The sequence below is a fragment of the Schistocerca americana genome, chromosome 1, assembly GCF_021461395.2.
Source record: "Schistocerca americana isolate TAMUIC-IGC-003095 chromosome 1, iqSchAmer2.1, whole genome shotgun sequence".
Lineage (NCBI taxonomy): Eukaryota > Metazoa > Arthropoda > Insecta > Orthoptera > Acrididae > Schistocerca > Schistocerca americana.
The window spans coordinates 850,154,963-850,179,505 of record NC_060119.1 but is presented as its reverse complement, the minus strand read 5'-3'; the positions used below and the strand labels follow the sequence as shown (position 1 = coordinate 850,179,505).

Sequence of the window (24,543 nt, the reverse complement as noted above, 5' to 3'; positions counted from 1 at the left end):
GATGTGTTGGGTAGTGTCTCTAGTATAACCCCAGTTAGCATCACGTCGCTCTTCTCATTTCTGAGCTCGCAGTGAGTGCGTAAAGATGTCTAGAAAATAGTGTCTGCCGCCAAGTACGAGGGCCTGGTGAGAAATTTCGCCTGAAGCTATGCAGCTAACATTACATAACTGTCGTGCTGTTTCGTCTTCACGACAATTCTCAGCCGCATTCTGCAGGGGCAATGAAGATGCTCCTGCATCGTTTTCAAATGGAAATGTTAGATTACCCACAATACAGTCCGCAATTGTCTCCCCCTGAGTTTCATCTCTGGTCACATGAAACGCTGTCTTTGAAGACAACATTTTGACACAGACAACGAGGTGCAGGCCAGCGTGGAGAATTGGCGGAAAGCACTGGCGGCTGCCTTCTATGATGAGGCTATTGAAAAGTTGGTACAACGCTATGACAAAAGTCTAAGTCAGAACGGCGACTACGTAGAGAAGTAGCTGAAAGGTGTAGCTAATTGTTACAAGTAAAACATTTCTGATGTTCACTGTGGTTTCAATTTGGCAATCAATCGGAGCTTACTTTCTGAACAGGCCTCGTATTTCTGTGCGTGGCTATTTTAACCATGAAGCGGCTGCAGCTGAGTGGTGCCGGCATGGTAGCTCAGCGTGTTCGGTCAGAGCGTTAGCTTCTGTTTCTAATAAAAAAAAATCTGAGCGAACGGATGAACGAACAAACTGAGCCGGTGTCATCGGACGTCCACCCTGTACAAATTCAGCGAGCAATAGAGAACAATTTTTTTTTTTTTGTTAAGTGGTTGGCGTTCAAGCCGCTGGATCGAGTTCCGTTCGTCAGTTTTTTTTATTTTCAACACAGTCATTTTCTTTACTATTTATATTACAATTGATATAATGGGAACAATACGTGTAATCGGATGAACTTTTATTAAATTTACAATGTTATTTGGCAGTCTAATAATTATTATGGTCACAAATAATATAATATTCGTAACTATCGACTAATAAACGACCAAACGCATAAAGTGATCCAGCGGCTTGAACGCCAAACACTTAAAAAAAAAAATTGTTCTATATTGTTCACTGAATTTGTTCAGGCCGGACGTCCGATGACACCCGTTCAGTTTGTTCGATGATCCGTTCGCTCAGTTCTTTTATTATAAAAGGTGGCTAACACACTGGCCCAACACGCTAAGCTACAGTGAAGGCACCACTCGGGTGCAGCCGCTTTATGGTTTTAATGGCCACGCACAGACATATATTCGACGACCGAAATTATCTTGCGATTTTCTCAATAACACTTGAGAAGTACGCGCTACTGCTTACACATTTTGTTGTCCTCATGGAGTACTACGAGTGTACGAAGTTTTGCAGTAAATCCGCGTTCCAAACGTCGTGGCCTCCCCTTGTCAGTATATGATCTTAACGAAAAGCAGAAATGTGTGGACAAAGGAGGAATCTTGAGTGGAATGAATACAGAATGTTTGTTTGTTATTTTTGTTTCCGCGGTGGAAAACGCAAAATTAAGGACGAGATCTTGTCTTTTATGGAGATATTTGACGCTCTCAGTTGGACCAACTTCAGTAACCATAACCATACAGTTAAGAAATGAATGTCTGCAGTGAGCAATAAATTACTTATTTTCTACTTACTGAAAATAAACACTACAGCTGGTAATTATGTTGTTGATTTATTTACACAATCGGTTTCGATTTAATTTCCGAGTCATTACAGTTTGTGTTAAGTACTAACCACGAACAGCACAGTCACATAGCAAAATCTATAAGTTTCGAAGGCCATGCACGTTTTCAAGTGGATAATGACCTGGGCTTAAGTCGAAATCATTTGTATGAATAAAACTACAGCATAACTGCCAAACTCATCATTTCGTTGTAGCACTTGCACCCAACATCCTCAATTATTTGTTGGGTATATTTTAGCCTCTTCCTTCCCATAGATATTTACCTTCTACAAGTCATATGTTTCAGTCTCTGCCTTCTCCTACAGTTTTATCCTCTATGATTCTCTCTAGTATTATGATAATTATCTCCTGTCGTCTTAAACCACTTTCTGTCATCTTGTCCCTTATTTCTGTCAATGTTTAGCAAATATTCCTTTGATGAGCAGTTCTGTGGACAACATCCTCATTTTTTATCCTTTACAGCACACACAATTTTCAGAAGCATTCAGCAGCACCACATCTCAAACTGTTTCATTCTCTTCTTTTCCGGTTTCCCCACGGTCCATGAGTCACTTTTTCCTTAAAATCTGTATTTTATAGCTGAAGACTTCTTTTAAAGAGTTATGCCCTCTTTGTTTGTTTCTTATAACCTCCATGCTTTGTCTTCATGTGCTAATAGCTTCCAACGAAGTGGCCATGCGGTTCTAGGCGCTGCAGTCTGGAACTGCGAGACCGCTACGGTCGCAGGTTCGAATCCTGCCTCGGGCATAGATGTGTGTGATGTCCTTAGATTAGTTAGGTTTAACTAGTTCTAAGTTCTAGGGGACTAATGACCTCAGAAGTTGAGTCCCATAGTGCTCAGAACCATTTGAGCTTCCATCGTAGCAGAACTGCTTCAGTTCGTGTACTGTTAGGTCGAAACATTTTATGTCAAATTTGTGGCTAACTTCATTTCTGCTACTCCTCATTACTTTCGTCTTTTTTCGGTTTTCTCTTAATCCACATTCTGTTCGCGTTAGACTGTTCGTTCCATTCAACAGGTCACATGATTCTTACTCACTTTCAATGAGGCTACCAACGTCATTAGTGAATACTGAATCCTTTCATTTTGAGTTTTAATCTCATCCTTAATATTTGTTTTATTTGCGTCACTCTATCTACGACATAAAGACTGTAAACTCTGGGCGAATGACTATATCATTTTCTTACACCTTTTACAATCCAAGTACTTCGTTGTGTGTACCAGAATGAAATTGAAACAAGAGAAAAATTTCAAGACAAGACGTTACTTGCTATATGTTCCGCAATTATCACTCCCCTTGAACACTATCCAATTGTCCTCAGTTCGCTGGGAAGCAAATTGATCCCTGAAATGCCCACTCACATTCACTTAGGTTAAGAACATGTCTGTTGATGAAACTGATTTTAGGCTCTTTGCAATCAAGTGTCTACTTTTCTCATGAAATGTGCAGTGATATTGTATGTTGAAAATAGAGTGCGTTCATATAGTCCCGATGCCATTTCAAAAAATAATAACATCTCAAAGTATTTTTCCTTTGTAATGCATTGCAGACCTGACTTGGAATGCATCAAAATGGCGACAGGGCAGGATAAGTTGCAATGTGTCATCTGCTATGCAGAATCCAAATCTGTGAAAAGGGTACTGCAGAGTTATCGACGCCAGTGTGGGAGCACACCATCGCCAAACACAAGCATAATATGGTGGTTCAAAAACCTTAATGATCCAGACAATATTTGAGACTTTCCTCGAAGTGGACGTTCCCTCGTGTTTCAAGCACTTGCTAACAGAGTGCAACCTGCATATCAACGCAGCTCACAGAAGTCAGTTCATCGTGTATAACGCGAATTGCAAGAAGCAAGATCAGCGGTCCGTGAAGTGTTACAGAGGCGGTTACACCTTTTTGCGAACAAAGTGCAAATGGTCCATGTACGGCTGCCAATCGATCGTCCTCTGCATTATGTACTCGTGTGGACAGTACTGGCCTCCACTGATGCTGACAATGACTACCTGAAGAAGTGCTCGTATTCAGACGAAATACTTTTCCATATTTCCGACAAGTGAATCGCCAAATTAGGATCTGGGGCTCCGAAAACCGACACAACAGACATGGATAAATCTTGGACAGCTTAATGTTTGATGTGGTCTAGTACAAGATAGCGTGATAAGCCCATTTTTCTTCCCAGAAAAAAGCGTAACGGAAAATATTTATCTGGGTATACTTGAACAGTTGCTGCTACCACGGATCAAGGAGCTGCAACCGTCCATCATCTTTCAGCAAGAAGGTGCACCCCCACACTGGAGTTAGAACGTGCTGGATGATCCAGTGACACATTTCCTGAGAAGTGGATGGGTGCTGATGGTCCCATCACATAGTACCCTGCGCTCTCCCAGTGTCACGCCATTAGATTTCTTTTTTGTGAGGTTACGTCAGACTGCTGCTCTTCGTACACGCATCAATGAAGCAATCAGAACTGTTGATGCTGCAATGCTCATATGTACGTAGGCAGAACTGGAATAACGCGTTGCTACTGTATGAAGGACGAGTAGAGCCACACACGGAAATTCTGGAGTAACAGAAAAAAATCTTTGAAAACTGATAAAAGTTTTGCAGCAATCCGAGGTGCTCTCCCTCTCTCTAATGGTTCCCAAGATAAGATTTGTTGGCATGATATCTAAACTTCACGGACACGCTGTAGGGTGTTCTCTAAAGCGTATGCCGTTGGTGCTGAGTGGCGGCAGTACCTGCGTTCCTGGGATGATATCGGTGGCCTGTATCTGGTGGTAGAGGCGGCACGCCGTCGGCTCGTACACGGACACGCCCCAGTCGTGGAATGAGAAGAAGCGCCTCTCCTCGTTGGGTGCCGCTGAAACACAGCACTGACGATCAGGTGATGCGTAATACACTACAGCTCAAAGAGGCTGGACTACAGCCAAAGGAATCTGAGCGTGATTAGGCGCTTACAAAAGTATGAAAATAGAATGTGATATTTAAATAAGTAGCTACAAAGCACAGCAGGCGAGCGTTTTGTGATCAGCTGAATTAGGAATAAATACATTAGAAGAAAATAAAAAAATTGAACGTCCCTATACACACTGCAAATAAACAATATAAACTGCCGAAAAAGAAATGCACCTGGAAAGACGACGTCGATTTTAATTCGATGATTTCATATGCCACCTGGGGGAATAGTAGATGTACTGATAACAGCCAAGCAGACAGCGTACTGATTTAGCTGCGTGTACCCTTTAATAGGGAATGCTCACAGTTACGAGGCCAGTGTGGTGCAAGCGTGTTAAGAAAGCAGGCATACACACCGTGGAGGTGCAGTCATGCTTCCCTTAGCCAAACGGAGCGAGCTTGAAAGGGGTCAAACTGTGGCCACCCGAGTGGCGGGACAGTCCTTTCGGAGAACTTACATACAAGTTGGACGTACTGGGTGAGTTGTGCAAAGACGCTGGTATCATGGTCACGTGAACATTTTCCCACCCGTAGACGAGTTTCTGGACACCCACGCAGCACAGTCGCTCACCACGATCGTCGCATTGTAAGGGCAGCAGTGGCAGATCGTACAGCCACCACTGCACACATTAGAGGGCTTGTGAGTCCAGACGTGTCAATATGAACTATTGAGAAACGGTTATTAGCTGCGGGACCACTGGTACGGACACCTCTAGCCCGTATTCCACTCACACCAGAGCATCGACATGCATGCATCGAATGGCGCCGTCAGGCGATCGCTTGGAAGACGGAATGGCGCGCCATGGTCTTCAGCGTCGAAAGCAGATTCTGCCCGCACGCATGTGATGGTCGTTTCCGCGTTCGACGTAGCACTGATGAGCGTTGTCTCGTAGAATGCATTCGTCTAAGACAAACCGGCCAACACCAGGCCTTATGATCTAGCATGCAATAAGCTACAACTTTCGTTCATCTTTGATGTTTGTGGAGGTGACGCGAACGAGGGCTCGGTAATTACAGAATGTTGTTTGACTCGTCCTTTTGCCGTTCTTGCAACAGAAAGCTAATGTGTTGTTCCAAGAGGATACTGCTCGCGACACACTGCCCGTGTAACTAAATGTGCATCGCAAGATGTGCAGCAACATCCCTGTCCGTCACGATCTCCGGACTTGTCTCCAACCGAGCGCGTGTGGTAAATGATGGGAGGAGAAGTGGCTCGTGCGACTCGTCAAGCAACAACTCTTACGGACCTAGGTGAACAGGACGAGCAGGATGGGCATAACAGTATTCGCAATCTGTACGATCGACTGGATGCCAGAGTCAACACCTCCGTTGCCGCCTGTAGAGGGTACACAACGTACTAATATGAGTGTTGCAGCATGGATCGTTACCTGGTACCTCAGAACCGCTCGTGCTACTCATGTGTAAATGTAACCATTTCCTGCACTCCATATCCACTGTTGCAACAATAAATCGTGAGTGAGTTGGAAACATCTAAAAGGTTACTCTATTGTTTTCCGACTGTGTATCTCATGGGATACTGACACGGGGCAATAAACGAATAATAGCAGCGCTGCTCACAGAATAGGGAGATATGTTGTTGTTGTTGTGGTTGTGGTCTTCAGTCCTGAGACTGGTTTGATGCAGCTCTCCACGCTACCCTATCCTGCGCAAGTTTCTTCATCTCCCAGTACCTACTGCAACCTACATCCTTCTGAATCAGCTTAGTGTATTCATCTCTTGGTCTCTCTCTACGATTTTTACCCTCCACGCTGCCCACCAATACTAAATTGATGTTCCCTCGATGCCTCAGAACATGTCCTACCAACCGATCCCTTCTTCTAGTCAAGTTGTGCCACAATTTCCTCTTCTCCCCAATTATGTTCATTACCTCCTCATTAGTTATATGATCTACCCATCTAATCTTCAGCATTCTTCTGTATCACCACATTTCGAAAGCTTCTATTCTCTTCTTGTCCAAACTATTTATCGTCCATGTTTCACTTCCATACATGGCTACACTCCATACAAATACTTTCAGAAACGACTTCCTGACACTTAAATCTATACTCGATGTTAACAAATTTCTCTTCATCAGAAATGCTTTCCTTGCCATTGCCAGTCTACATTTTATATCCTCTCTACTTCGACCATCATCAGTTATTTTGCTCCCCAAATAGCAAAACTCCTTCACTACTTTAAGTGTCTCATTTCCTAATCTAATTCCCTCAGCATCACCCGACTTAATTCGATTACATTCCATTATCCTCGTTTTGCTTTTGTTAATGTTCATCTTATATCCTCCTTTCAAGACACTATCCATTCCATTCAACTGCCCTTCCAAGTCCTTTGCTGTCTCTGATAGAATCACAATGTCATCGGCGAACCTCAAAGTTTTTATTTCTTCTCCATGGATTTTAATACCTACTCCAATATTTTCTTTTGTTTCCTTCACTGCTTGCTCAATATACAAATTGAATAACATCGGGGATAGGCTACAACCCTGTCTCACTCCCTTCCCAACCACTGCTTCCCTTTGATGTCCCTCGATTGGTTTCTATACAAATTGTAAATAGCTTTACGCTCCCTGTATCTTACCTCTGCCACCTTCAGAGCTTCCAAGATAAGTCGTAGGGTCAGTATTGCCTCACGTGTTCCAATATTTCTACGGAATCCAAACTGATCTGCCCCGAGGTCGGCTTCTACTAGTTTTTCCATTCGTCTGTAAAGAATTCGCGTTAGTATTTTGCAGCCGTGACTTATTAAACTGATAGTTCGGTAATTTTCACATCTGTCAACACCTGCTTTCTTTGGGATTGGAATTATTATGTTCTTCTTGAAGTCTGAGGGTATTTCGCATGATAAGGTTCATAACCTATCTACTTTGTCTCACTTGTTGAAACTGTAATGTTCACTTGCTCGACACAGCAAATCAGTCAGATCATGAGGGCTGGAGCATATCATTTCGTGGAGTAAAATGAATTTCATTGAGGGCCTATCTTGTGTCAGGCAGACGTTGGAGAGTTGCTCAAAAGAGTAACTTAGCGTATTAGCACGAAGTCTGCTGCTTTCCACCGTACATGCTGGTGGTCCGAGAAAGGTAATCAGCCTAGTCGATCTGCTTCGAACAATAACACTACATTGAGTGAAAGATCCACGTAAGACGAACACTGAGGGTTCATGGTACGGCGACCGCAACTACAATTATGGACAACACTGGTCTCAGGGCGTTAGCTGGTACCATCAAGAAGCGTTGCTAGAAGCTGCCCTACGAGCGAAGGATCCGCTCACTTGGATTCCTCCCCACATCACCTTGCAGCCCGCTTATAGCAGTGCAGAGTAACCGGCAACTTGAGGGATCAATGGCACAGAGTTGTGTTTACTCATGAGAGCAGTTTCTGCTTTAGCGTCAGTGCCCGTCATTAGCGTGTGCCGCGTTTGCAGAGAGAACGGCGATTACTGGAATCTATCAGGCAAAGGCGAACTATATCGACTAGGAGTGTGTGGATGGGGGATGGGCGTAGCCGATTATGTCCATGTACTGTGTTGACAAAACAGTGACCAGTCGAGTATGTACCCAGCACATCATACCGCTCTTTCTGTTAAATTTTCGTCGACGCCTGGGTGAAGAACAGTACACACATCTCATGCCACCTAAACTACTTTGGCAAGATGATCGTCAGCTTCCGACAACCAAAGAGCCGATACGGTCATCATTCCTGTTCCTCAAAAGGTAATTGTGGCACGTGATGGTTTCTCTCTTAGTTGGTTAGTTACGTGTTCCATGGATGATTCGAACGATTCTTTTATCGAAATGATGAGGTCGAGTCGGTTTACAGAATATGCATACATGATTAGTGTTAACATTAATGAGCACTTTATTATTTTTAGTCCTACCCATGCAACTACATTTTTTATTGGCTACCAGTTTTTAAGTAAAAATTCATCAGTGAAATAGAAGGAGTTGTCTACGAAAAGTGTTATGAATTAGATTAAAAACTTGATTATTGGGGAAATGATCAAAAGACCTTTTTTTTAATATATACTGCGCTTGGCGGTGGGTACCCCCTACCACTACTAGTCAGTTCCTTTTTGATCTACTCGCAAACAGCATGTGGGAAAGACGACTACGTGTTTCTCTATAAGCCCCAATTCCTCGTGTCGTATTTCGTGGTCCTTATGAAAGTATTTGTATGGAGTGTAGCTATGTATGGAAGTGAAACATGGATGATAAATAGTTTGGACAAGAAGAGAATAGAAGCTTTCGAAATGTGGTGCTACAGAAGAATGCTGAAGATTAGATGGGTAGATCATATAACTAATGAGGAGGTATTGAATAGGATTGGGGAGAAGAGAAGTTTGTGGCACAACTTGACTAGAAGAAGGGATCGGTTGGTAGGCCATGTTCTGAGGCATCAAGGGATCACCAATTTAGTATCGGAGGGCAGCGTGGAGGGTAAAAATCGTAGAGGGAGACCAAGAGATGAATACACTAAGCAGATTCAGAAGGATGTAGGTTGCAGTAGGTACTGGGAGATGAAGAAACTTGCACAGGATAGAGTAGCATGGAGAGCTGCATCAAACCAGTCTCAGGACTGAAGACAACAACAACAACAACAACAACGCGCAATGTATGTTGGAAGCAAGAGACTCCTTCTGCAATCAGCCTCAAATGCAGGTTCTCTAAATTTAATCAATAGTTTTCCTCGAAAACAACATCGCCTCCCCTTCAGGGATTCTTATTTGAGTTCCCGAAGCATCTCCGCATCATATGCGTGTTGTTCGAACCTGCAGTAACAAATCTAGCAGCCCACCTACGAATTGCTCCGATGTCTTCCTTCAATCCATCTTGGTACTGATCCCAAACACTCGAATAGGTCAAACTAGCGTCCTTTGCAGATGAACCGCACTTTCCTAGAATTCTCTCAATAAACCAAAGTCTACCATTCGCCTTTCCTGCCACAATCCTCACATGCTAGTTCTATTTCTTATCGATTTTGAACTCCGTGATTATGTCAAGCAGCACAATACTAATGCTGTATCTGAACATTACGGATTTGTTTTTCCTATTCATCAGCATTAACTTACATGTTTCTACATTTAGAGCCAACTGCCATTCATCACACCAATCAGAAACTTCGTCGAAGTCTCCTTGTATCCTTTTACAGTCACTCAACTTCAACACCGTACCGTACACCACAGCACCATCAGCAAGCAACCGCAGATTGTTGCCCACCACGTTCGCCAAATCATTTACACTATGTGATCAAAAGCATCTGCACCCCCCAAAAACATACGATTTTCATATTAGGTGCATCGTGCTGCCACCTACTGCCAGGGACTCCATATCAGCGACCGCAGTAGTCATTAGACATCGTGAGATAGCAGAATGGGGCGCTCCGCGGAACTCACGGACTTCGAACGTGGTCAGGTGATTGAGTGTCACTAGTGTCATACGTGTGTACGCGAGGTTTCCACACTCCTAAACATCCCTAGGTCCACTGTTCCCAATTTGATAGTGAAGTGGAAACGTTAAGAGATACAGGCCGACCTCGTCTGTTCACTAACAGAGACCGCCGACAGTTGAAGAGTGTAGTAATGCGTAATAGGCAGACGTCTATCCAGACCATCACTCAGGAATTCCAAACTGCATCAGCATCCACATCAAGTACTATGACAGTTAGGCGGGAGGTGAGAAAACTTTGATTTCATGGTCGAGTGGCTGCTCATAAGCCACACATCACGCCAGCAAATGCCAAACGACGCCTCGCTTGGTGTAAGGAGCGTAAACATTGGATGATTGAACAGTGGAAAAACTTTGTGTGGAGTGACGAATCACAGTACACAATGTGGCGATCCGATGGCAGGGCGTGGATGTTTTACTGTGTGGTCATGTTTTTCATGGAGGGAGCTTGCACCCCTTGTTGTTTTGCGTGGCACTACCACAACAAAGGCCTACATTAATGTTTGAAGCACCTTCTTCCTTTCCACTGTTGAAGAGCAATTCGGAGATGGCGATTGCATCTTTCTACACGATCGAGCAGCTGTTCATAATGCACATCCTGTGGCGGAGTGGTTACACGACAATAACGTTCCTGTAATGGACTGGCCTGCACAGAGATCTGAGCTAAATCTTATAGAACAGCTTTGAGATGTTTTGGAACGCTGACTTCGTGCCGGGCCTCACCGACCCACATCGATACTTGTGCTTAGTGCAGCACTCCGTGAAGAATGGGCTACCATTCCTCAAGAAACATTCCAGCACCTGAGTGAACGTATCGTTGCGAGTGGAAGATGTCATCAAGGCTAAGGGTAGGCCTACACCATATCGAATTCCAGCATTACCGATTAAGGGTGCCACGAGTTTGTGAGTCATTTTCAGCCAGGTGTCCGGATACTTTTGATCACATAGTGTATGTATATAGAGAATAACAGCAGTTCTATAACACTTCCTTGATACGCTCCTGACGATACCTTTGTCTCTGGGTGAACACTCAATTCCATAGTTTAAGAAGTATTCGACCCACTGACATATTTGTGGACTTATTCCATATTCTCCTACCTTCGCTAACAGCCTGCAGTGGGGCACCATGTTAAAAGCCGTACGGAAATCTAGAAACATGGCATCTGCCTGTTGCCCTTCACCCGTAGTAAACAGTATATTATGTGGGAAAAAGTCAAATAGAGTTTCACACGAGCGATGTTTTCTAAAACCATGCTGATTCGTGGACCTAAGCTCCTCGGTCTCAAGAAAATTTATTGTATTCGAACCGATAATATGCTCAAGGATTCTGCAGCAACCTGGGATATTGGTCTGTAATTTTGTGTGTCCGCTCGTCTGCCCTTCTTATACACAGAAGTCGCATGAGCTTTTTTTCCAGTCGCTTGGGGCTTTGCGTTGGAAGAGAGACTCGCGATAAATGCAAGCTAAATGAGGGTCCAATTATCTAGAATATGCTTTGAAAAAGCAGACTGGGATTGCATCCAGTAATGATGACTTACTTGATTTCAACTCCTCAGCGGTTTGTCCTTGCCGGGAATGCTGACTACTTTGTCGTTGACATGGGAGTCTGTTCGATGGTCAAACAACGGTATGTTTGTACGATTCTCCTGCGTGAACGATACCTTGAACGTGAAATTTAAAACTGCGGCTTTTCTGATTGCTGCTAAAGGTCTTTTTTTCTCAAATTGTGATGGATTATTTATGACTAATTTCATTAGTGAATACACACTAACGGGATAAATCGCAGCGCCAAGGACGAACTGTGCGACATAAACGCGAATGTTCGTATGTGTGTTTCTACATCCGAAAGACGATATCTATTCAAATTTCGCGCAGTCGCATAAGACTGGCGCTAGTAGGGCCACTATGAGGATGCACATCACGTTAGCTTTAAGTACACGCTGTAATGGTCGTGAGCGTCGGTTACCTTTAAATTGATGTTAGCCAAGATACCTTTAAGGCTACAAAGACGCCGTTATCAGCAACTCACTGAGCTTGAACGAGGTCATGTAATAGGGCTACGAGAAGATGGATGTTCCATCTGCGATAATGGAAAAAGACTTTGCAGGAATGTATCCACTGTGCATGACTGCTGGCAGCGGTGGTCACGAGAATGTATTGTCGCAAGAAGACCGGGCTCTGGACATCAGGAGGGAAGACCATCATGTTCGACTTAAGGTTGTGCCGCATCGTACCGCATCTGCAGCAACAATACAGGCAGCAGTTGGCACCACTGGGACGCAACTAACTGTTACAAATCGGTTACTTCAAGGACCGCTCCGACCCAGACGCTCTTTAGCGCGCATTCCACAAAATACCGCTTCAGTGAAGGCAAGCAAGAGCTCATTGGAGGGCAGGAAGGAAGTCTGTTGCGTTTTCTCATGGAAACTGGTTCTGACATGGTGCAAGTGATGCCGTATGATGGTTATTATGAGGCCTGCTGAGGGCCTACGACCAACCTGTCTGCATGCTAGACACACTGTACTTACAGCTGGAGTTATCGTCTGGGGTGCGATTTCGTATGACAGCAGGAGAATTCCAACTGCAAACGTGTACGTTATTTTGGTGGTTCGACCTGTTGTGCTGCCATTCACGAACAGGATTCCAGGCGGTGTTTTCCAACAGGATTACGTTCGCCCACATACCGTTATTGCAACACAACATGCTCTACAGAGTGCCGGCATGTCCCTTGACCTGATCGATCACTAAATCTGTCTCCAATCGAGCACGTGTATATGGGACATCGTCGAACAGTAACTCCAGTGTCAACAACAATTAGCAGTAACTGACCAGTGCAACAGGCATGGACCTCCAATCCACGAACTGACATCCGACAATGCATGCACGTTTCCATACATTCTTCATTATTTTGTTTTACACAACGAATTGTAGTGTCTTTTTACAAAATTTATGGAGAGGCCATTTTCAGAGAAACACTTAATAATTTTTGGAAAATATCATCTACCAACTATTCTGTTGCTTCCCCTCTAGTGGGATTTATCACAGCACCAGTATCATCTGCAAAAAGTACAAATTTTGCTTGTTGGATGTTAAGTGGAAGGTCATTCACATATATAAGGAATACGAACCAATGCAGAAGTGGACCTTATGGAAATCCCTTTGTGATTTTCCCCGTCACTACAATTTTCTACCTTTCCGACATAGCTAGTCTGAATTACTCAGCAGAACTACGTGCATTCTATTTGTTAACTATGATGTGTAAAGCCATCAATTTTATAAACCTTTTTTTCTGAAGAGTATCATGATCTACAGAATCAAAGATCTTGGAAAGATCACAAAAAGTAGCAACTGGTGACACGCTATTGTTTAAAGATTGTATTATTTTAAGAGTGAATTATAGATACTGTGTCTATACAAACTGAGAAAACAGGAGGAAAGACCGATGAACATTATTTCTAAGGATGGCATTTGACACCTTTATTATAGTGTATTTGTATGAATACAGGACTGCATTAAAGCTTAAACAATATACTGAACTACTTGCGGAAGAATTCGTCTAGTGTTGTACAAAAATGAACTTCAGTTAAAGATTAGAACTCAGACGGTCAGTTATGTAATACAGATAACTAGCACGATATACGTCGACGGTAAGAGATTACAAGCGTTCCATGTGGAAGTATTATTTGCGCAAACTAAGATGGCACTCGGTGCAGTGGCTGGTGTGAGTGACCGTAAATGGGAAATGCCTTTACGCTCGCTCCCACAAACCACCTCACCGAGTGTCATCTTAGTTTGCGCTAACAACACTGCTTAAAGTGTGCTGGTACCCGGCCCTAAGAATTCTGCTGGGTATAGGCGTCAGTTAGTCGCCACTTGCTAGCGTTGCAGTATTCTACGTAACACTTGTCAGTCAGTCATGTATAGAGGCGAGCAGAGTTGTGTTTTTCCTCTATGTATAGTGACACTGAACAGCTTTAATCCAACATGTCCCATACGCAAAATTCCGTTTTCGGCTCGCCGGCCGATGTGGCTGAGTCGTTCTAGGCGCTTCAGTCTGGAACCGCTCGACCGCTACGGTCGCAGGTTCGAATCCTGCCTCGGGCATCGATATGTGTGATGTCCTTAGGTTAGTTGGGTAAGTAGTTCTGAGTTCTGGGGGACTGATGACCTCAGATATTAAGTCCCATAGTGCTCAGACCCATATCTTGATAGATACTCCAGATATTTTGAAATTTTTGATGATCTAGCAAGCGCGGTACCATGAGTGGATTTGCTACCACCCTGTCCACACAGCACCGCTTGGATAAATACTGGACGCTTCACCGCATCTAGTCTGCGACATCGATCAGCGACTAACTCTCACCGCTACTGGTTCCCAGTTTAGCAACCAAGCTCGAGAGAGTGAATAGACATGGTTTTGCTTTATGGACAATACAAATACATTTTTTCACTGCTGTCGCTTCATGATCCGTATATACTACGTCAGGCAGTGGACAAAAATATGGAAACACATCGAGAAATACGTACTTGAACTTAAATGCAGGTGCTAGGCAAACCTGCAGGTTTCGCTGTCACATCTGACCACGAACTACACCCTTACAATGTCCTCAATATGTTTCAGGTGTCAGTTGCTGTCACAACACTGGTCTCTGTAGTTGGGAGCGCATTACTGGAAGATAAATGAAGTTGAACGGGGCAACTAATTGGTACTCGTGTGGTGCGTTCTACCGTAACCAAGGGAACCGAAGTGTTTGGTGATTCAAGAGGCACCGTATCTAAGATTTATATCAAAAGTAGCGAAATGGACAAACAACATCTGCTAAGTCACAATGCGGACGACACTGGGTGTTTAGTGATCGTCGCGGATGGTCATTGAGAAGGATTATGACGAAAAATAAGAGGACGGCAGCTGCAAAAGTCGACGTAGAAATGAACGTTGCACTCGAGAAACTTGCCAGCATCAAAGAACAAGAAGGAAACTCAATAAGCAGGGATTGTAGGAAGAGCTGTAATACCAATACCACTCATCAGTGATGAAGATCCTCGTAACAAGAAAAAGTGGCGCCAAATTCATAGACCCTGGACTATGGAACAGCAAAGAAAGTCATTTGGTCGGATAAGTCTCTTTTCAAACTGTTTCCAGCTTTTGACCAAGATTACGTATCAAGAGTGAAACATGGGGGTGGTTCGGTGATGATTGGGCAGCCATATCGTGGTATTATATGGGCCCCATGGTTGCTGTGGAAGATCGCATCGTCCAGAACGGGTTTTATGAGAACGAAGATGCATTGTCGCATCTCCTCTGGTCACCGCAGTCACCAGAGCTCAATATATTGAGTGTCTGTGGTGTACTTTGGAGCAAAGAGTGCGTGATCGCTATGCACTTCCATCGTCGTTGTCTGAACTACATCTATTTTTCAGGAAGTAAGGTATAAGTTGTCTCGAAAAACATACAGGACCTGTTTTTTTACCATTTCGAAATGACTGGAAGCTGGTTTGCATGCCAACGGGTTTCCTATATCGCATTAGTCATAGTAATCTATTTTTGTCCGCTCCCTGTATATGGAGAAATAATGTCGTCACTACAACTACAGTGCAACAGAAAAGTCGTGCACATGATAATAAATTCAAATAATAAATTTACATTTAAATAATAAATTTGAATAATAGGAGACGAGTTATTGGCAGAACTAAGGCTGTGAGGACGGGGAGTGAGTCGTGCTTGGGTAGCTCAGTTGGTAGAGCACTTGCCTGCGAAAGGCAAAGGTCCCGAGTTCGAGTCTCGGTCCGACACACAGTTTTAATCTGCCAGGATGTTTGATAATAAATTTGTTTGTAGACAGATTATCGACCGCAACATGCCATTAAAGGTAGTACGAAGAAGGCAACACAAAAAATGGGCATGTGACACATGACGTATAGGCAATTCAATGCTTGACAGAACATGCTGTTTACCGAACAACGAAGAGTTTTCCTTGTTGAACACAACAGTTCAGTTAACCAAAAATCAACACATGTTTCATAAAAACACCTCGCACTATCTCAGATTTTGATAGTGCTGCACTGTATCGAGTCACAGTGTGATGGAACCTGTTTACTTTGAAACTACAGTGAAATATTGTGTACCAAAACATCAATTCACAATTTAATTTACTGCCGCAGGAAGACTAATGATATTCTTGATGATAATAAGACATGCCACTTCTAACACAGCTAGTGAAACAAATAATTTCTTAAACTAGTTTTTCTGTGATAGAACCATCTGTAAAGGATTATGGCCCTCACATTCTCTCGTTTAAGGTCTTCAGACTTTTTCCTGTGGTGCTACCATAAATAAGGGAACTATAAAAACAGAAGTCTCACTGGCGCAACTAAAGATTAACGTAACTCAGAAGTTTAACTACAACAGTGCCAATACCATCGCAAAGTGGCCTTTGACATGGTAAAACGTGTTTGTGTGTGCGTTAGTCAATAAAGCAACCATTTTGAGCACATACATATACTGAGACGACAAGAGTCATGGGGTGCCTCCTAATATCACGTCGGATCTCATTTTAGCCGGCGTACTACAGCAACTCGTTGTGGTATGGACTCAATAAGCCGTTGAGTTGTTTCAAGTCCCCTGCATCAATAATGAGCAATGCTGCGTCTATAGCTGTCCGTAACTGCGAAAGTGTTACCGCTGCAGGATGTTGTGCATGAACTGACCTCTCTATTATGCCTCATAACTGGTCGATGGGGTTCATCTTGGTCGACCTGGCTGGCAAATCATTCTCGCAAATATTTCAGAAATGATCTTCAAACCAATCGCGAACAGTTGTGGTTCGGTGTCATGACATCGCTGTTTGGGAACATGAAGTCCACGAATGGATGCACATGGTCTTCGAGTAGCCGAACATAAGCATTTACAGCCAGTGATCGGTTAAGTCGGACAGAGGACCCAGTCAGTTCCACGTAACCACAGCCCACACCATTATGGAGCCTGCGCCAGCTAGCATAGTGCCCTTATTGACAACTTGGGTTCATGGCTTCGTATGGTCTGCGCCACACTCAGATCCTACCGTTAGCTCTTACCAACTGAAATCGAGACTCATCTGATCAAGTCACGGTTTTTCCAGTCGTCCAGGGTCCATACGATATCGGTACCAGCCCAGGAGAGGCACTGAAAATAATGTCGTGCTGTTGGTAAAGGCACTTGAGTCGGTCGTCTGCTGCCATGCCCTTTAATTTCGGCGCACTGTTATGATGGATAATTTCGTCGTAAGTCGTACATTTATTTCTGCAGTTATATCACGCAGTGTTGCTTGTCCGTTACCACTGACAAGTCTACGCACGCCCTGCTGGTCTCGGTCGTTAAACGAAAGCCGGAGGCCACTGTGTAGTCCGTGGTTTGGAAATCTCGGCACAATCCTTGATGCTGTGGATTTCGAAATACTGAATTCCCAAACGATTTCCGAAACTGAATGTCCCATGACATAATCACGTAGGAAACCTTTTCACATGGATCACTTGAGTACTTCGCCAATGCACCGCCCTTTCATACCTTGTGTACGCGATTCTAACGCCATCTGTATATGTTCATTCCGCCGTCCCATGACTTGTGTCATCTCAGTGGAGTATATATCGAGTGCCTCTCCCAAGAGTGATCATGCCCATTTAGCGTGGTGTTTCCGCAGATATTTGGGACGTCGTTTTTGAAGTGTGTAGCTGGAGGAAGACCAACAGATACAGCTCATCATGTCTTTCATGCGGAGCACACTGTCGACGGAAAGCGTCGGTTTGTTTCTCGTTGTAAACAAAATGATTTTTAAAGCGGAATTTTACTTGATTATTCGATAGAGCGGTTCCAATTTAGTCTAGTGTGATATACATTTCATCGATTTGTGAAGACGGGGTACGTAAAACACAGAGCACAATCAGTACACCAGCAGCGACTGAGCGGCGCTACTGAGTGCCGGCAACAGTCTGCGCGGCCCGGGGTGAAGTTGTCGCTGCTTCAGTACTGATTATTATCCGTGTTTTACTGTCCCTTTTGATACAAATCGATAAAACGTAAATCGCACTAGACCAAATTAGAATCGCTCTGTCGAATAAGCACGTAAAATTCCGTTTTTAAAAATCATTTTGTTTGTAAAGGGAAATAAACCGACGCTTTCCATCTACACTGGGTGTCGCATGAAAGAATTGGCTCAAATGGTTCAATTGGCTCTGAGCACTATGGGACTTAACTTCTGAGATCATCACTCCCCTAGAACTTAGAACTACTAAAAACCTAACTAACCTAAGGACATCACACACATCCATGCCCGAGGCAGGATTCGAACCTGCGACCGTAGTAGTCACGCGGTCCCAGCGCCTAGAACCGCACGGCCCGCAAGAAAGAATTGATGCGCTATATGTGTTTGGGTTGATTTCAGCTGCACATTGCAACAACGAGATTGCAAATACATGGCGCAACACAAGAGAAAATTAGCCTGATGTCTTTTAGGAGGGAAACCCCATATATTTTAAGTGTAGTTGCATGAGTAGTACTAAAAATGTGATTAATGTTAACAGCAGTCATCTATCCATGTCCTATAAATTGACTCATTTCGATAAAAATGCATTCAGATGATCTAGGGAACTTGTAACTAATTAAACAATATATGTGAGGATATGAAATTATATGTATGATTATTTTTTGATATACACGACTTTTCTATCACACTTTGCATATATCACGATACATTGAAAAGAAAATAGTTGTGGTTTTCGCACCATAATCGTAATTGAACATCTCATGGATGAGTAAATTATACTTTCACCATGAGCTTTGAGTTTTACTGAAGTAATCGAGACTGACGTATCAAGCGAGGAAGTGAACCGCTACAGCAACTAGGAGGTTCTACCACATGCGGAAACACTTCTGTTACGCCAGTAACACGGATCCGTACGCTTTGAGAAGGGACACGATCTGAACCAATCTCTGTAAAGTTAAGTGGGTAGCCATGACCTATCACTGTCAGTGAACAGTTATTTAATGAAAGTAACTTGAGAAATAAAGCGGTCAAAGCAGTTTTCCGTCAATGTAAAGTCTGGAAAACATTTGATAGTATTCATAAAAAAACATGCAAAAGCTCTGCGACAGATATTCTCAGCGTTACAGTGACCGTTACGTGTGAAGCAGGTCAGGTATTACACTACATATTCTACAACCATTTTGCGCCAAACTAAACTTTACACTGGAAGAAAAATAGAAAACGCTTATTTTTAAAATATCAAAATGTAAATAATATTCGGTCAGCGATGAAATAAATAATACTCCCTTGTAGGTATTTTATTGTAAAAGGTAATGTGTCAACCAGACGCTTGATTCTGCTTAACTCTAACCTTTATTTTCTATCTGTTTGGCCTCGGTCAATTCGTAACTGGTCCTTTTCCCTCGAAGTTCATTTAGTCCATGTCTTTTTTGTCGAATCACACGCAAAAATTCACCTTGAAACCTGTGATTTGGGTGTTTGGGATCGGTAATCATAAAACTTTTTCGAAAATAGTGTGTACTACCATACTTCCCCTATATGATGACAGTTCAGTGTAATTTAGACTCCGTTGCTGTATGCTGTCGTCCTGTGGTCCAAGAAATTGCACTCTGTCTGAAAATTGTTCTTTATTCACTAAAGTTCATGTTACAAGCCAGGCGTTCACTTCTCGATTCTCCTTACAGAAATACGCTGTTGTGCAAAAGGTAAGGACGAAAGCCACTCTCGCGCATCATGTGTCACTACCAAGTAATATACAGGTAGCTCGATGAAACTTGGACCGTATTTGATAAGAACTGCTACAGTATCATACATAAGTGAAGGAAATACGCAATGAGACGAGCAGAAATGACTTTTTTTCCGTAGACAATGACTACATTGAAGTTACCGCTATTCACGATGGCCCCTGTACATTCCAAAAATCAGGACATGGTTATCAATACGGTGTATGATCACCACAGACGGCATTCGATGCTCTTCAAGCCGGCCGCTGTGGCCGAGCGGTTCTAGGCACTTCAGTCCGGAACCAGGCGGCTGCTACGGTCGCAGTTTCGAATCCTGCCTCGGGCATGGATGTGTGTGATGTCCTTAGGTTGGTTAGGTTTAAGTAGTTCTAAGTTCTAGGGGACTGATGACCTCACATGTTAAGTCCCATAGTGCTTAGAGCCATTTTCTGATGCTCTTCTACGTGCTGCCACGATGGCAATTAGGTTGATACGGAGGTCTTGTGGCTGAGCGTTTCATTCCCCCACCGGTCCGTTTGACATCTGCTGGATGGTCGGTGGTGCACGTCAATGTGCTCTAATACGCCTCTCCAAAGCATGCCACACGAGCTCAATGCAGTTTAAGTCGAAGAACGGGCGGGCACTCCATTCGCCGAATATCTTCTTGTTACATAAGCTCATCCACCTTCACTGTTCAGATCTGTCGAGAAATGCCAGCTACAAAAATGAAGTCAGGGCCGAAGGCACCCTGAAAAGATGTACTTGCGGAAGGAGTACAGTGTCACAATAAAGTAGACTGGTGAGTCTGCCATGTTCAAAGATCTAGACACCATACCAACTGGACCACCAAGGCGACCATGTTCGACTTCGTACATTCATATGGTGAGAGGTGGGGACATGTAATGCATCCTGGAACGTTGTTGAACATGATTGTTTAGTGATAGTGTGGTAAGGCATAATGTTGCGTGGTCATAGTGACCTACAAATCTTTGCACACGGGACACCCACCGGTCAACGCAGTTGTGGCACTGTACTCATTCGCCAGGTGCGTCTTTTCAGAGCTGCATTCGTCCCTGACTTCATTTTATGGAATAACGCAAGTGGCGGAGCTCTTAGAATGAGAGGATATTTGGGGAATGGACTGGTCTGCCCGCTCCCCCGACTTCAATCCCATCAGCCATGTGTGGTGTGCGTTGGGGAGAGATATTGTAACACGTCCACATACACCAACGGGCTGGTGGACGACTGGAACGCTCTGACACAAAAACCGTCGAAACGTCCCCTTAGAAAAATTATGAATTACTGTGTTGGTAAACCTCTTATGCTATTTGATTTACAAACAACTGAGCAAAACTCAACGTACTGAAACAGTTTTCTCTTCACTTACTCTGATCATCACTAAACTGACACAGAATATTTTAGCCCAACGCAATCTGACTTTCAAAAATCCCTACAAAAGAATGGCCCCAACTAACAATAACCTATACCTTTCATGAATCACTTACCTCACAACAATCTTCGTTATTCAACTACTGCAACACAGCGAGCGCCAGTACTGCCAGCTAAATAAAAGATTCTAACTACTGAAGGCACTAACTACTGATAGGCATAGTTAGCAAATGAAAGATTTTGATAGAGAACAAACAATGTATTTACCTTAATAATGTTCAAAAGTCATCATATATATACGACCATTAAAACTGCTACACCAAGAAGAAATGCAGACGATAAACGTGTATTCGTTGGTCAAATATATTATACTAGAACTGAGATGTGATTACATTTTCACGAAATTTGGTTGCATTGATCCTGAGGAATCAGTACCCAGAACAACCATCTCTGGCCGTAATAACGGTCTTGATACGCCTGTGCATAAAGTCAAACAGAGCTCTGATGGCGTGTACAGGTACAGCTGCCCATGCAGCTTCAACACGATACCACAGTTCATCAAGAGACTGGCGTATTGTGACGAGCCAGTTGCTTGGCCACCATTGACCAGATGTTTTCAATTGGTGAGTGATCTGGAGAATGTGCTGGCCAGAGCAGCAGTCGAATATATCCTGTATCCAGAAAGGCCCGTACAGGACCTGTAACATGCGGTCGTGCATTATCCTGCTGAAATGTAGGGTTTCACAGGGATCGATGAAGGTTAGAGCCACGGGTCGTAACACGTCTGAAATGTAACGTCCACTGTTCAAAGTGCCATCACTGCGAACAAGAGGTGACCGAGGCGTGTAACCAATGGCACCCCATACCGTCACGCCGGGTGATACGCCAATATGGCGATGACGAAAACACGCTTCCAATGTGCGTTCACCGCGATGTCGCCAAACAAGGATGCGACCATCACGATGCTGTAAACAGAACCTAGATTCATCCGGAAAAATGACGTTTTGCCATTCGTGCACCCAGGTTCGTCGTTGAGTACACCATCGCAGGCGCTCCTGTCTGTGATGCTGCGTCAAGGGTAACCGCAGCCATGGTCTCCGAGCTGATAGTCCATGCTGCTGCGAACGTCGTCGAACTGTTCGCGTAGATGGTTGTTGTCTTGCAAATGTCCCCATCTGTTGACTCAGGGATCGAGACGTGGCTGCACGATCCGTTACAGCCATGCGGATAAGATGCCTGTCATCTCGACTCCTAGTGATACGAGGCCGTTGGGATCCAGCACGGCGTTCCGTATTACCCTCTTGAACCCACCGATTCCATATTCCGCTGTCATTGGATCTCGACCAACGCGAGCAGCAATGTCGCGATGCGATAAACCGCAATAAGGATAGGCTACAATCCGACCTTTATCAAAGTCGAAACGTAATGGTGCGTATTTCCCCTCCTTACACGAGGCATCACGACAACGTATCACCAGGCAACGCCGGTCAACTGCTGTTTGTGTATGAGAAATTGGTTGGAAACTTTCCTCATGTCAGCACGTTGTAGGTGCCGCCACCGGCGCCAACCTTGTGTGAATGCTTTGAAAAGCTAATCATTTTCTTCCTGTCGGTTAAATTTCGCGTCTGTAGCACCTCATCTTCGCGGTGTAGCGATTTTAATGGCCAGTAGTGTACTTATTCTGATCATCAATAAACGGACACAGAATATTTTTAGCGCATCACAATCTGACTTTCAAAAATCCGTACAAAATGGCCATGACTAACAATAACCTATACCTTTCATGAATCACTTACTTCACAAAAATTTTCGTTACTCGAACTACTGCAATACAGCGAGCGCCAATACTGCCAGCTAAATGAAAGATTATAACTACTGAAGGCACTAAATTCTTATAGGCATAGTTAGCCAATGAAAGATTTTGATAGAGAACAAACAATGTATTTACCTTAATAATGTTCAAAAATCATCATATATATGACATCCATCTTTACAAATTTCCTTTTTCTGGCGGACACACGTCCAAATTGTCTTCTTATAGTGACCTCTCAAAAAACTGGCATCTTACTCTCCACATCCACCACTGCTGGCGGCTCACCTCCAACTGCCCAACGCTACGCGCTGTTCACATGCAACTGCCCAACACTACAGAAGCGTATATTCCAACACTGAGTCCAACCAGCCACGGACTGCACACAGCGCAGTCAGTGATTTTCATACAGAGCGCTATGTGGCGTTACCAACATAAAAACCTAAACAGCCCACTTACACCGTTTCCTGCCTTTTATGTTGTCTAGAGGACCATCATGTATCACGGCGAATTCAATGCAATAATTATTATCTTTGAATAAAAGTGTCATTTCTGTCCCTCTCACTGCGTATTTCTTTCAGTTATCTTGTGTACTAGTTCTGGCTGCGTATGGTCCGAGTTTCATCACACTATATTACTTAGCAGTGATGCATCATGCGAAAGTATTGCATACTAGTGTGTAACTGCTAATATAATGTATTGTTTATTACATAGTTTAGCCAACTTAATACGTTAATCATCGTCATGATTACTTCTGGGAACAGTTAAATGTATAAACTTCTGTCCTGTCTTGTAAAAGGTTTACGAAGAAAACTACCGCTTTATCTTGTGTGTCCATCTCATTTCGTATTACTCAAAGTTAAGAGTAAGTTTATTGCCAAAGTGTTCTGCCAAGTATAGACCATCTGTTGGTTATTATCAAGTAACTCTCACTGCTTTTCTGTTTTCTGCCTTTAAACACGAACAGAGCCCGACGAACATCGCCACGTCCCCCACTCCACCCCACCCCACCCCTATGAACCGGTCGCAAATATGATCATATTTCTCACTAATCCACCACAGCAATGAAGGGAGACTTCACGGCATATGCTCTGCTGGCCCGTGAACACCTGTTTCGTGAAACAATGAATAACAAGTGAGGCGGAAATACGGACGAAACACTGGCCGCCCGCACAAAGCAAGTTACCGGAAGAGATAAGCTGTGGTTATCTCTGAATGCATGCCGAATTTCAGATAACATCGTTCCCATATCAGTCTCACAGGCTGCGGTTTGCACCATATCGGGACCGCGATGATGCGTATTTTTGAATATTTTGCGGAATTATTGTTTACTTACTTCACATACCTACAACTTGTGTAGAAACCAGATTGAAATTATAAAAGTCGACCGTGACGAACGAGACGCAGTGATTCAAAATAGAGTGCGACAGAATTGTAGGATATCCCCAATTTTATTCACTCTGTACACAGAGCAAG

General features: G+C 43.6%; 1 protein-coding gene across 1 annotated transcript in view; it reads right to left on the bottom strand.

Moving 5' to 3' along the window:
• The window catches only part of LOC124594591 (follistatin-related protein 5-like), a 221,635-nt gene that overhangs the window by 42,710 nt on the left and 154,382 nt on the right, over positions 1-24,543 (bottom strand). The window contains exon 10 of the mRNA XM_047132967.1: positions 4,449-4,570. Within this exon, the coding sequence (XP_046988923.1) occupies positions 4,449-4,570 (122 nt within the window). The remainder of the gene's footprint in view (positions 1-4,448; positions 4,571-24,543) is intronic.